Source organism: Babylonia areolata, chromosome 4 (assembly GCF_041734735.1).
Source record: "Babylonia areolata isolate BAREFJ2019XMU chromosome 4, ASM4173473v1, whole genome shotgun sequence".
NCBI lineage: Eukaryota > Metazoa > Mollusca > Gastropoda > Neogastropoda > Buccinidae > Babylonia > Babylonia areolata.
Genome location: NC_134879.1, coordinates 59,680,377 through 59,692,716, shown reverse-complemented (window position 1 = coordinate 59,692,716; position 12,340 = coordinate 59,680,377). Strand labels below are relative to the sequence as shown.

General features: G+C 47.2%; 1 protein-coding gene across 2 annotated transcripts in view; it reads left to right on the top strand.

Moving 5' to 3' along the window:
• The window catches only part of LOC143281347 (glutamate receptor 2-like), an 83,644-nt gene that overhangs the window by 17,270 nt on the left and 54,034 nt on the right, over window positions 1–12,340 (top strand). Inside the window, exon 2 of one of the 2 annotated variants that reach the window (XM_076586552.1) lies at window positions 1,541–2,129. In XM_076586552.1, the coding sequence (XP_076442667.1) occupies window positions 2,064–2,129 (66 nt within the window). In that variant the 5' untranslated portion in view covers window positions 1,541–2,063. Of the gene's footprint in view, window positions 1–1,413; window positions 2,130–12,340 lie in introns of both variants that reach the window. The other variant, XM_076586551.1, reaches the window with a different exon arrangement.

Sequence of the window (12,340 nt, the reverse complement as noted above, 5' to 3'; positions counted from 1 at the left end):
TCAGATAATAGAAAAAAGGTTGTCTGTCACAGTGAGGTTGAAATCCCTCTTTCACAGTAAAACAAATATACTTTCAGATATAAAAAAAGGGTTGTCTGTCACAGTGAGGTCAAAATCCCTCTTTCACAGTAAAACAAATATACTTTCAGATAATAGAAAAAAGGTTGTCTGTCACAGACAGGTCGAAATCCCCTCTTTCACAGTAAAACAAATATACTTTCAGATTAAAAAAAAAGTGTTGTCTGTCACAGTGAGGTGGAAATCCCACTTTCACAGTAAAACAAATATACTTTCAGACAGTAAAAAGGGTTGTCTGTCCCAGTGAGGTGGAAATCCCTCTTTCACAGTAAAACAAAAATACTTTCAGACAGTAAAAAGGGTTGTCTGTCACAGTGAGGTCGAAATCCCTCTTTCACAGTAAAACAAATATACTTTCAGATTTAAAAAAAAAAAGGGTTGTCTGTCACAGTGAGGTGGAAATCCCTCTTTCACAGTAAAACAAATATACTTTCAGACAGTAAAAAGGGTTGTCTGTCACAGTCAGGTTGAAATCCCTCTTTCACAGTAAAACAAATATACTTTCAGACAGTAAAAAGGGTTGTCTGTCACAGTGAGGTCGAAATCCCTCTTTCACAGTAAAACAAATATACTTTCAGACAGTAAAAAGGGTTGTCTGTCACAGTCAGGTTGAAATCCCTCTTTCACAGTAAAACAAATATACTTTCAGATAGTAAAAAGGATTGTCTGTCATAGTCTGGTGGAAATCCCTTTCACAGTAAAACAAATATACTTCCAGACAGGAAAAAAGGAACAAAATGAAATGGGTGGCACTATGGGGACGTGCTATCCCCACGAAGAGTTGAAGAGCAACCAGGATTTCACAGAGAAATCTGTTGGGACTAAATCTAATACAATACAATACAACTAATACTTCGACACGTACTAATATCAGGCCGAAGTTTCCACCTGGAACAAGTAATGCATTTATACGTTGCTGTCCCCAAGCCCCCGCCCCCCATCCCGCCCCCATTAGCCCCTCCCCCTCCCCAACCCCCTCCACCTCCCGCATACACATATCCATCATCATCATGATGGTGAGGGGGTCACACACCCACATGCATGCACGCACCCCTCTACACCCCACTCCTACCACCTACTCACACAAATATCACATGGAATGGAAAGATGTAAAATTGAAGACAACAACTACTATGACAACTACTGCGACTAATACTGCTGCTGCTGCTGCTGCTGCATAGACTGTTGTGTGCGTCTGTGTCTGTGTCTGTCTGTGTGTGTCTCTGTGTGTGCATCAGTGTGTCTTTGCAAGGGTTGGGGGGATGGGAGGATTCTGGTAGTGGTACATGATGAACTTGAAACAAACTGTGCCGAGGTGTGCCGTGTGGTTTTCAGACTGGACACGGCATCGTGAAGGAGGGGACAGTGCACCAGTAGGTGCTGCTGACCAACACAGGACAGGCCAACTGGGACCCACGGTGACAGCCTGTGTGTGTGTGTGTGTGTGTGTGTGCATCACCAGGGCACCAGACACAGAGGGAGCAGGTCCACCGTCCTCACACGCTGCTCTGTGTGGCCTCTGAGTGGCCAGCCACGTGTGATGTGAACACCTCAACTCACACTGACTGATGCAGCCAGGAGTGGCCACGTGTGATGTGAACACCTCAACTCACACTGACTGATACAGCCAGGAGTGACCACGTGTGATGTGAACACCTCAACTCACACTGACTGATGCAGCCAGGAGTGGCCACGTGTGATGTGAACACCTCAACTCACACTGACTGATGCAGCCAGGAGTGGCCACGTGTGATGTGAACACCTCAACTCACACTGACTGATACAGCCAGGAGTGACCACGTGTGATGTGAACACCTCAACTCACACTGACTGATGCAGCCAGGAGTGGCCAGAAAGACAGGACAGTCACAGAACGAAAAGACAGCCGTGTGACAAAGTGAAGGATCACGTGGTGTGTGGCGCGTGCAGACAACATAGACAGAGAGGGACCACGTGAAAAGCGGGGAGCACGTGGCTGGGCAACAATGGCGGCCACTGTCACATGGTTCAGAGGGGCCCTGGCGGTCAGCCTGATGGTGGCACTGGCCTCGGTGAGTCCGGTTTGTCTACAGTGTGTTTCAGTTTCAGTTTCACTTTCTCAAGGAGGCATCACTGCGTTCGGACAAATCCATACACGCTACACCACATCTGTTGAGCAGATGCCAGACCAGCAGCATAACCCAACGCGCTTAGTCAGGCCTTGAGTGCATGCTTACATATTTGTGTACCTATGAAAGGGGATTTCATTTTACGTAATTTCGCCAGAGGACAACACTCTCGTTGCCATGGGTTCTTTTTCAGTGCGCCAAGTGCGTGCTGCACACGGGACCTCGGTTTATCGTCTCATCCGAAAGACTAGACGCTCAGTTTGATTTTCCAGTCAAACTTAGGAGAAAGGGCGAGAGCGGGATTCGAACCCACACCCTCACGGACTCTGTGTATTGGCAGCTGAGCGTCTTAACCATTCTGCCACCTTCCTCCTACAGTGTGTGATAGATGGTGGTGATGATGGTGGCGATGGTGGTGACGATGGTGATAGTGATGTTGGTGGTGATGACGATGGTGATGGTGGTAATGCTGACGATGATAATGGTGGTGACAATGGCGATGGTGACGATGGTGGTGATTGTGATGGTGATGGTGGTGGTGATGATGATGGTGGTGGTGGTGGTGATGGTGGTGATGATGATGGTGGTGGTGATTATGATGGTGGTGGTGGTGGTGATGATGATGATGATGAAGATGATGATGATTGCGATCATTGATGGTGATTATTATGATAGTGGCAGTGGTGGTGGTGGTGATGATGATGATGATTACGATCAGTGATGGTAATGGTGATGATGGTGGTGGTGGTGACGTTGTGGAATGGGGATGATGTTCAAGATGACAATGATGTGTGTGTGTGTGTGTGTGTGTGTGTGTGTGTGTGTGTGTGTGTGTGTGTGCTGTAGTGACGTAGGCCTCCTAATTTATACCTGGGTTGAACGTTTGGCACGTTTCACCCCGGGTCAAAGATCAATCTCATTCCTTGGAAGTGGAAGTGTCTAGCCCCCTCCCCCACCCCCACCTTCCAACCCCTCCATCTCCCCTTCCCCGCTCTGCACCCCTCACCCCACGCCTGAAAATAAAGCACTATCAGTCTTGGAATGGTCCCTTTCCTAGAAAAAATGGAATGGTCCCTTTCCTAGAAAAAATGGAATGGTTTTTCGATCTGTGAGAAAAGAACGTCTGTCAGTGTGGAAACCAGTATCAGCATTCTGCGACAAGAATCGGGTGTTTCTCGTCGTCACGGAATGCGGCGCAGACCGGCAGACACACAGGCCGACAGACACACAGACCGACAGACACACAGACCGACAGACACACAGGCCGGCAGACACACAGACCGACAGACACACAGGCCGACAGACACACAGGCCGACAGACACACAGGCCGACAGACACACAGACCGGCAGACACACAGGCCGACAGACACACAGACCGACAGACACACAGACCGACAGACACACAGACCGGCAGACACACAGGCCGGCAGACACACAGACCGACAGACACACAGACCGACAGACACACAGACTGGCAGACACACAGGCCGACAGACACACAGACCGGCAGACACACAGACCGGCAGACACACAGGCCGACAGACACACAGACCGGCAGACACACAGACCGACAGACACACAGACTGGCAGACACACAGGCCGACAGACCGGCAGACACACAGACCGGCAGACACACAGACAGACAGACACACAGACTGACAGACACACAGACCGGCAAACACACAGACCGGCAGACACACAGGCCGGCAGACACACAGACAGACAGACACACAGGCCGGCAGACACACAGACCCGACGTGCTGGTTCAACGCTCAAAGCCGGCATGTTTCCATGAAAAGAATTCACAAAAATTTGCACTACCGGACATGCTCGCTTGCCTGCCACCATGTATGAAGACTGAAGAAGGGGAGACGTGGAGAATGCAGTGCCGACCACCTAGGACACTGGGAAACAGTCAGTGGATGAGACAGGGAGAAGATGACCAGCAAGATGGGAAAATAACCCCAAGAAAGCAAGGAACAAGCTGCAGGCCTGAAGGTGAAACCTGGACAACAAATCACTAGAGGTGACGGCCCTGACGGACAAGAGACAATGACAGAAAACACGAGGAGGAAACCCTCAGTACTGATATACACAAACATACAAGAGCAAACAACCAGCGTGGAATCATTGACAGACAGGACCAAATACATGAAACACAAGGCCTCTAGACCACAACAAAATACGAAAAAACACGAAAACAGACATCTGCGACTGTGGGGAGGGGTGGGTGGGGGTGGATGGGGGGGGGGGGGGGTTAAAAAAAATCAAAGTCCAAAAAAACGACTGTCTCTCTGTCCCACTATTCTCAAGCAACCTTCCACAGTTGGTGGTGCTTTCAACAGTGGATATCCTGTAGCAGCAGACTGATGGTCCGTGGTATCGTGCTGGGAGCGTGCAACATGACTGCACACACAGCACAGCGCGGAGAGCAAGACTGAGGTTTGTCTGTAGACACTGCTGACTCCCTGCCCTGATGAGGGATGTCTGTAGACACTGCTGACTCCCTGCCCTGATGAGGGATGTCTGTAGACACTGCTGACTCCCTCCCTGATGAGGGATGTCTGTAGACACTGCTGACTCCCTGCCCTGATGAGGGATGGCTGTAGACACTGCTGACTCCCTGCCCTGATGAGGGATGTCTGTAGACACTGCTGACTCCCTGCCCTGATGAGGGATGGCTGTAGACACTACTGACTCCCTGCCCTGATGAGGGATGTCTGTAGACACTGCTGACTTCCTGCCCTGATGAGGGATGTCTGTAGACACTACTGACTCCCTGCCCTGATGATGGATGTCTGTAGACACTGCTGACTCCCTGCCCTGATGAGGGATGTCTGTAGACACTGCTGACTCCCTCCCTGATGATGGATGTCTGTAGACACTGCTGACTCCCTCCCTGATGAGGGATGTCTGTAGACACTGCTGACTCCCTGCCCTGATGAGGGATGTCTGTAGACACTGCTGACTCCCTCCCTGATGAGGGATGTCTGTAGACACTGCTGACTCCCTCCCTGATGAGGGATGTCTGTAGACACTGCTGACTCCCTCCCTGATGAGGGATGTCTGTAGACACTGCTGACTCCCTGCCCTGATGAGGGATGTCTGTAGACACTGCTGACTCCCTGCCCTGATGAGGGATGTCTGTAGACACTGCTGACTCCCTGCCCTGATGAGGGATGTCTGTAGACACTGCTGACTCCCTGCCCTGATGAGGGATGTCTGTAGACACTGCTGACTCCCTGCCCTGATGAGGATGTCTGTAGACACTGCTGACTCCCTGCCCTGATGAGGGATGTCTGTAGACACTGCTGACTCCCTGCCTGTCTGTAGACACTACTGACTCCCTGCCTTGATGAGGGATGTCTGTAGACACTGCTGACTCCCTGCCTTGATGATGGATGTCTGTAGACACTGCTGACTCCCTGCCTTGATGATGGATGTCATGTCTGCAGACACTGCTGACTCCCTGCCTTGATGATGGATGTCATGTCTGCAGACACTGCTGACTCCCTGCCCTGATGATGGATGTCATGTCTGCAGACACTGCTGACTCCCTGCCCTGATGATGGATGTCATGTCTGCAGACACTGCTGACTCCCTGCCCTGATGATGGATGTCATGTCTGTAGACAATGCTGACTCCCTGCCCTGATGATGGATGTCATGTCTGTAGACACTGCTGACTCCCTGCCTTGATGATGGATGTCATGTCTGTAGACACTGCTGACTCCCTGCCTTGATGATGGATGTCTGTAGACACTGCTGACTCCCTGCCTTGATGATGGATGTCATGTCTGTAGACACTGCTGACTCCCTGCCCTGATGATGGATGTCATGTCTGTAGACACTGCTGACTCCCTGCCTTGATGATGGATGTCTGTTGACACTGCTGACTCCCTGCCCTGATTATGGATGTCTGTAGACACTGCTGACTCCCTGCCTTGATGAGGGATGTCTGTAGACACTGCTGACTCCCTGCCCTGATGATGGATGTCTTGTCTTGCCAGAGGGCGCCACATTGCTCGCGTGCCAGACCTCACATCTACCAGACCTGTAGACTGAGGTGTAGGTATGAAGAGGGTGTTTTGGAAATGTCTTCCCCGACACGGCAATCATCAGCTGAAGACAGATAAATGATATCAGCTCTGGCTGCTAGATTAACAAGCAGAAGAGTTAACAAGCTCTCTTTTTCACCAACGTTTTTTTTTTTTTTTTTTTTTTTTTTTTAGTGTGTGTGTGTGCGTGTGTGTGTGTGTGTGTTTACGAGACTTTCGTGATGACTTTGCTAGTCAGCATGAGTGATAGCGGACGTACTTTTAGTGAACATATTGAATGGGAGCCTATTGATAGCAGACGTATTGGTAAACATATTGAATGAGGGCTTATTGATAGTAGACATATTGGTAAACATATTGCATGAGGGCCTGTTGATAGTAGACGTATTGGTAAACATATTGCATGAGGGCCTGTTGATAGTAGACGTATTGGTAACATATTGAATGAGAGCCTATTGATAGTAGACGTATTGGTAAACATATTGAATGAGGGCCTATTGATAGCGGACATAATGATAGTGGATGCAATACACTGACAGCGGTCATAATGAAAGCGGACATTATTAATTATTATTATTATATTTATATAGCGCTGAATCTTGTGCAGAGACAAATCAAAGCACTTTCTCACCAGTCATTCAAATGCACGCATAACTCTAAAACTGGAGAGAAAAAAACAACTGAAGACACGGAAGAGGCAAGGAAGGGAGGCTATTTTGGGAAGAGGTGGGTTTTAAGGCAGACTTGAAAGAGCTGAGTATGGAGAGCTGATGAAGCGAAAGAGGAAGTTCATTCCAATTACAAGGTCCAGAGACAGAGAAAGAACAGCGGCCAACAGTCGAGTGTTTGAATCTGGGTATGCATAAACAGAGTGGATCCGAAGCCGATCGTAGAGAGCGAGATGAAGTGTAGAGGTGAAGGCAGCCACAGAGACAGGAAGGGGCAGAGTTGTGAATACATTTATAACATAGAGTGCTGATCTTGTACTTTATTCTTTGTGAGACAGGGAGCCAGTGGAGATGTTGCAAAAGAGGAGTGATGTGCTCAGATCTTTTCTTTCTGAGGACGAGTCGGGCAGCAGAGTTTTGTATGCGCTGAAGGGACTGAATGGATGAAGCAGGCAAACCAGACAATAGAGAGTTACAGTAGTCAAGGCGAGAGAGAATGAGAGAAACGACAAGTCTAGATGTTGCGTCAGTGGACAGATATTTCCGGACGGAACTGATGCGCCGCAATTGACAGTAGTAGGATTGACATGTCTGATAAATTTTTGCATGGACAGTGTGTTGTCAAGGACAACACCGAGGTTCCTGACTGAACTGGAAAGAGGGATGGATGTACTGCCAAGTTTAATTGTGTCAGTTGTAATGGAAGACAGTTTTTGTTTAGTTCCAACGATCATTGCTTCAATTTTGTCCACGTTCAATTGTAACTTATTTCGAGTCATCCAGTTTTGTATGTCCAGGAAGCAGTTGGATGTTTCTTGCAAGAGCGACGACAATTTTTCAGGGGTATCACTCTTCTGGAGTTGAGTGTCATCAGCATAAGAATGATGACTGACAGTATGGCAGTTGATAATTTCAGCAAGAGGAGCAGTGTACAGTGTGAAGAGCACTGGGCCTAAAACAGATCCCTGTGGGACTCCATGTTCGATTTTAACGGGTTCAGACTGGAAATTATCAACAATGACAGACTGGAATCGATCAGTGAGATAAGATTTGAACCAGTTTAGAACAGTTCCGTTGATACCAAATGTAAAATGAAGACGGGAAAGAAGGATTGAATGGTCTATCGTGTCAAATGCGGCTGACAAGTCGAGAAGAGTGAGAAGGGAATTTTTTTCCGGAGTCGGACGCTAGCAGTAGATTATTCAGGATGTGGAGGAGAGTGGATTTGGTGCTGTGGTCAGCGCGATAGGCAGACTGAAATGGGTGGATGAGATTGTTGAAACAAAGGTGGATGTTGAGCTACTTCAGGACAGCTTTTTCAAGGAGTTTGGACATGAATGGAAGATTAGAAACTGGTCGATAGTTTTTCAAAATGTTTGTGTCACGGTTGGGTTTCTTCAGAAGAGGCCGGACGATTGCAGTTTTGAAAGTGGATGGAAACGTTCCAGGGAGAAGGGATGAGTTGACAATATTGGTGATTGTGGGGAGAAGCTGTGAGACACACTGGGAAAAGACAGAGGCTGGTATAGGATCGAGATCACAGGACATAATGATAGCGGACATAATGATAGCGTACATAATGATAGTGGACATATTTATAGTGGACATATTGATAAGGGGTATAATGATAGAGGTCACAATGATAGAAGTCATAATGATAGAGGTGAAAATGACGATATCGGACATACTAATAGCGGACATATGGAGTGAGGGCATAACGGTAGCAGACATATTGATGGGATACATAATACTATTGGATATATCATCATTGCACGGACTGATAGGGGATATCCTGATGCAGACATTCTGACAGCAGCCCAACGGCGAATGAAAGACAACTGTAGCGGACGTACTGTTAGTGTGCATGATAACAGCTGACGTGTTGACAGTGGACATACTGTTAGTGTGCATGATAACAGCTGACGTGTTGACAGTGGACGTACTGTTAGTGTGCATGATAACAGCTGACGTGTTGACAGTGGACGTACTGTTAGTGTGCATGATAACAGCTGACGTGTTGACAGTGGACGTACTGTTAGTGTGCATGATAATAGCTGACGTGTTGACAGTGGATGTACTGTTAGTGTGCATGATAACAGCTGACGTGTTGACAGTGGACATACTGTTAGTGTGCATGATAACAGCTGACGTGTTGACAGTGGACGTACTGTTAGTGTGCATGATAATAGCTGACGTGTTGACAGTGGACGTACTGTTAGTGTGCATGATAACAGCTGACGTGTTGACAGTGGACATACTGTTAGTGTGCATGATAACAGCTGACGTGTTGACAGTGGACGTACTGTTAGTGTGCATGATAATAGCTGACGTATTGACAGTGGACGTACTGTTAGTGTGCATGATAATAGCTGACGTGTTGACAGTGGACGTACTGTTAGTGTGCATGATAACAGCTGACGTGTTGACAGTGGACATACTGTTAGTGTGCATGATAACAGCTGACGTGTTGACAGTGGACGTACTGTTAGTGTGCATGATAATAGCTGACGTGTTGACAGTGGACGTACTGTTAGTGTGCATGATAACAGCTGACGTGTTGACAGTGGACATACTGTTAGTGTGCATGATAACAGCTGACGTGTTGACAGCGGACGTACTGTTAGTGTGCATGATAATAGCTGACGTGTTGACAGTGGACATACTGTTAGTGTACATGATAATAGCTGACGTGTTGACAGTGGATGTTCTGTTAGTGTGCATGATAATAGCTGACGTGTTGACAGTGGACGTACTGTTAGTGTACATGATAACAGCTGACGTGTTGACAGTGGACGTACTGTTAGTGTGCATGATAATAGCTGACGTGTTGACAGTGGACATACTGTTAGTGTACATGATAATAGCTGACGTGTTGACAGTGGACGTACTGTTAGTGTGCATGATAACAGCTGACGTGTTGACAGTGGACGTACTGTTAGTGTGCATGATAACAGCTGACGTGTTGACAGTGGACGTACTGTTAGTGTGCATGATAACAGCTGACGTGTTGACAGTGGACGTACTGTTAGTGTGCATGATAACAGCTGACGTGTTGACAGTGGACGTACTGTTAGTGTGCATGATAACAGCTGACGTGTTGACAGTGGACGTACTGTTAGTGTGCATGATAACAGCTGACGTGTTGACAGTGGACGTACTGTTAGTGTGCATGATAACAGCTGACGTGTTGACAGTGGACGTACTGTTAGTGTGCATGATAACAGCTGACGTGTTGACAGTGGACGTACTGTTAGTGTGCATGATAATAGCTGACGTGTTGACAGTGGACGTACTGTTAGTGTGCATGATAACAGCTGACGTGTTGACAGTGGATGTACTGTTAGTGTGCATGATAATAGCTGACGTGTTGACAGTGGACGTACTGTTAGTGTGCATGATAATAGCTGACGTGTTGACAGTGGACATACTGAGTGAGCGCATCATGACAGTGAACACTTTTACTGCAAACTTTGCAGTTTGTGAAGCCACCTGCCGCTGTGTTGTTTTGTCTTTCTTGCTTCCGACACATTCCACGACGGCCTTCGACAAGCCGTTCTCTGCACTGACAGAACGTATTGTGAGCCCTCAATACAGAGTGCCATCACACTGCACTGACAGAACGTATTGTGAGCCCTCAACACAAAGTGCCATCACACTGCACTGACAGAACGTATTGTGAGCCCTCAACACAGAGTGCCATCACACTGCACTGACAGAACGTAATGTGAGCCCTCAACACAAAGTGCCATCACACTGCACTGACAGAACGTATTGTGAGCCCTCAACACAGAGTGCCATCACACTGCACAGTCTGTGAGTAAAGACAGTACGACATTGAAAACTTAGCAGGGTGCTGGTCGTATCTGCTTCCTTTTGTGTGTTTCTTTGCTTTCTTTGTTTCGTTGTTGACACGAACATGAATTATGAAAGAAATTTTGCTACAGGAGTTGACAGGATGAAGAGTTTTAAGAAGCAAGACTTGACTGGTACAAGATTTGAAAAGAGCAAAAGTTTGAACAAACATTTAAAATAACAAGAGTTAAAAGGAGTAATAGTTGAAAAGAACAAGAGTTGAAAGGAACCACAAATTGAAAGGAACAACGGTTGAAAAGGTTTGAGCAGCCGTTTGAAGGAGCAAAGGTTTGAGCGGCCGTTGAAAGGAACAAGAGTTCAAAACTGAGAATCAAGAGTTGAAAGAACTAGAGTTGACAGTAAACAGCTGAAAGCAGATGATCACACAACACAAAACAGATGCTGACATCAGGGTGGTCGCCCTTGACAGGTAGGGGGCGAATTTTGGCACCAGGAAGCGAGGTGGAGGAAGGGAGGAGAGGGGGTGGCTGCAGTTTAGATGATAGGAAGACAGGCTGTGCCAACAGGGGGAGGGCACACCTAACTGATACAGACAGGAAGCAGCTGCACAGTGTCACTCTTCAGGCCGACTACTGCTGAAGGGGACGAGGGAGGAGTTATGAGGAGCGAGAGTTGAAAGGAGCGAGAGTTTGAACTAGAGTTGAAAGGAGCGAGAGTTTGAACTAGAGTTGAAAGGAGCGAGATTGAGTTGAAAGGAACAAAAGTTTGAACAAGAGTTGAAAGGATTAAGAGTTTGAACAATAGTTGAAAGGAAAATGAGTTTGAACAAGAGTTGAAAGGACCAAGAGTTTGAACGAGAGTTGAAAGGATCAAGAGTTGGAAGGACTAAGAGTTAAGAGTTGGAAGGACTAAGAGTTTGAACTGGAGTTGGAAGGACTAAGAGTTTGAACTAGAGTTGAAAGGAACAAGAGTTGGAAGGACTAAGAGTTTGAACGAGAGTTGAAATGAACAAGAGTTGGAAGGACTAAGAGTTTGAACGAGAGTTGAAAGGAACAAGAGTTGGAAGGACTGAGTTTGAACTACAGTTGAAAGGAACAAGAGTTGGAAGGACTAAGAGTTTGAACGAGAGTTGAAAGGAACAAGAGTTGAAAGGACCAAGAGTTTGAACGAGAGTTGAAAGGAACAAGAGTTGGAAGGACTAAGAGTTTGAACAAGAGTTGAAAGGAACAAGAGTTGAGGAAGTTTGAAAGGAACAAGAGTTGAAAGGACCAAGAGTTTGAACGAGAGTTGAAAGGAACAAGAGTTGGAAGGACTAAGAGTTTGAACAAGAGTTGAAAGGAACAAGAGTTGGAAGACTAAGAGTTTGAACTGGAGTTGAAAGGAACAAGAGTTGAAAGCAGGTGAACACACAACAGGAAACATGCTGAAATCAGGGTGGTCGCCCTTGACAGGTGGAGGTTGAATTCTGCAACAGGAAGAGAGAGAGGAATGGAGATGACGGCTGACACTGAAAGACTTTGGCAACTGAACAGAGGAATGCAGACTGCTTCACTTTATTATCGCAGAAAACGGTAGATGTGGCTGATAGTGCTGGGCAGGAACCAGCGGCATGATG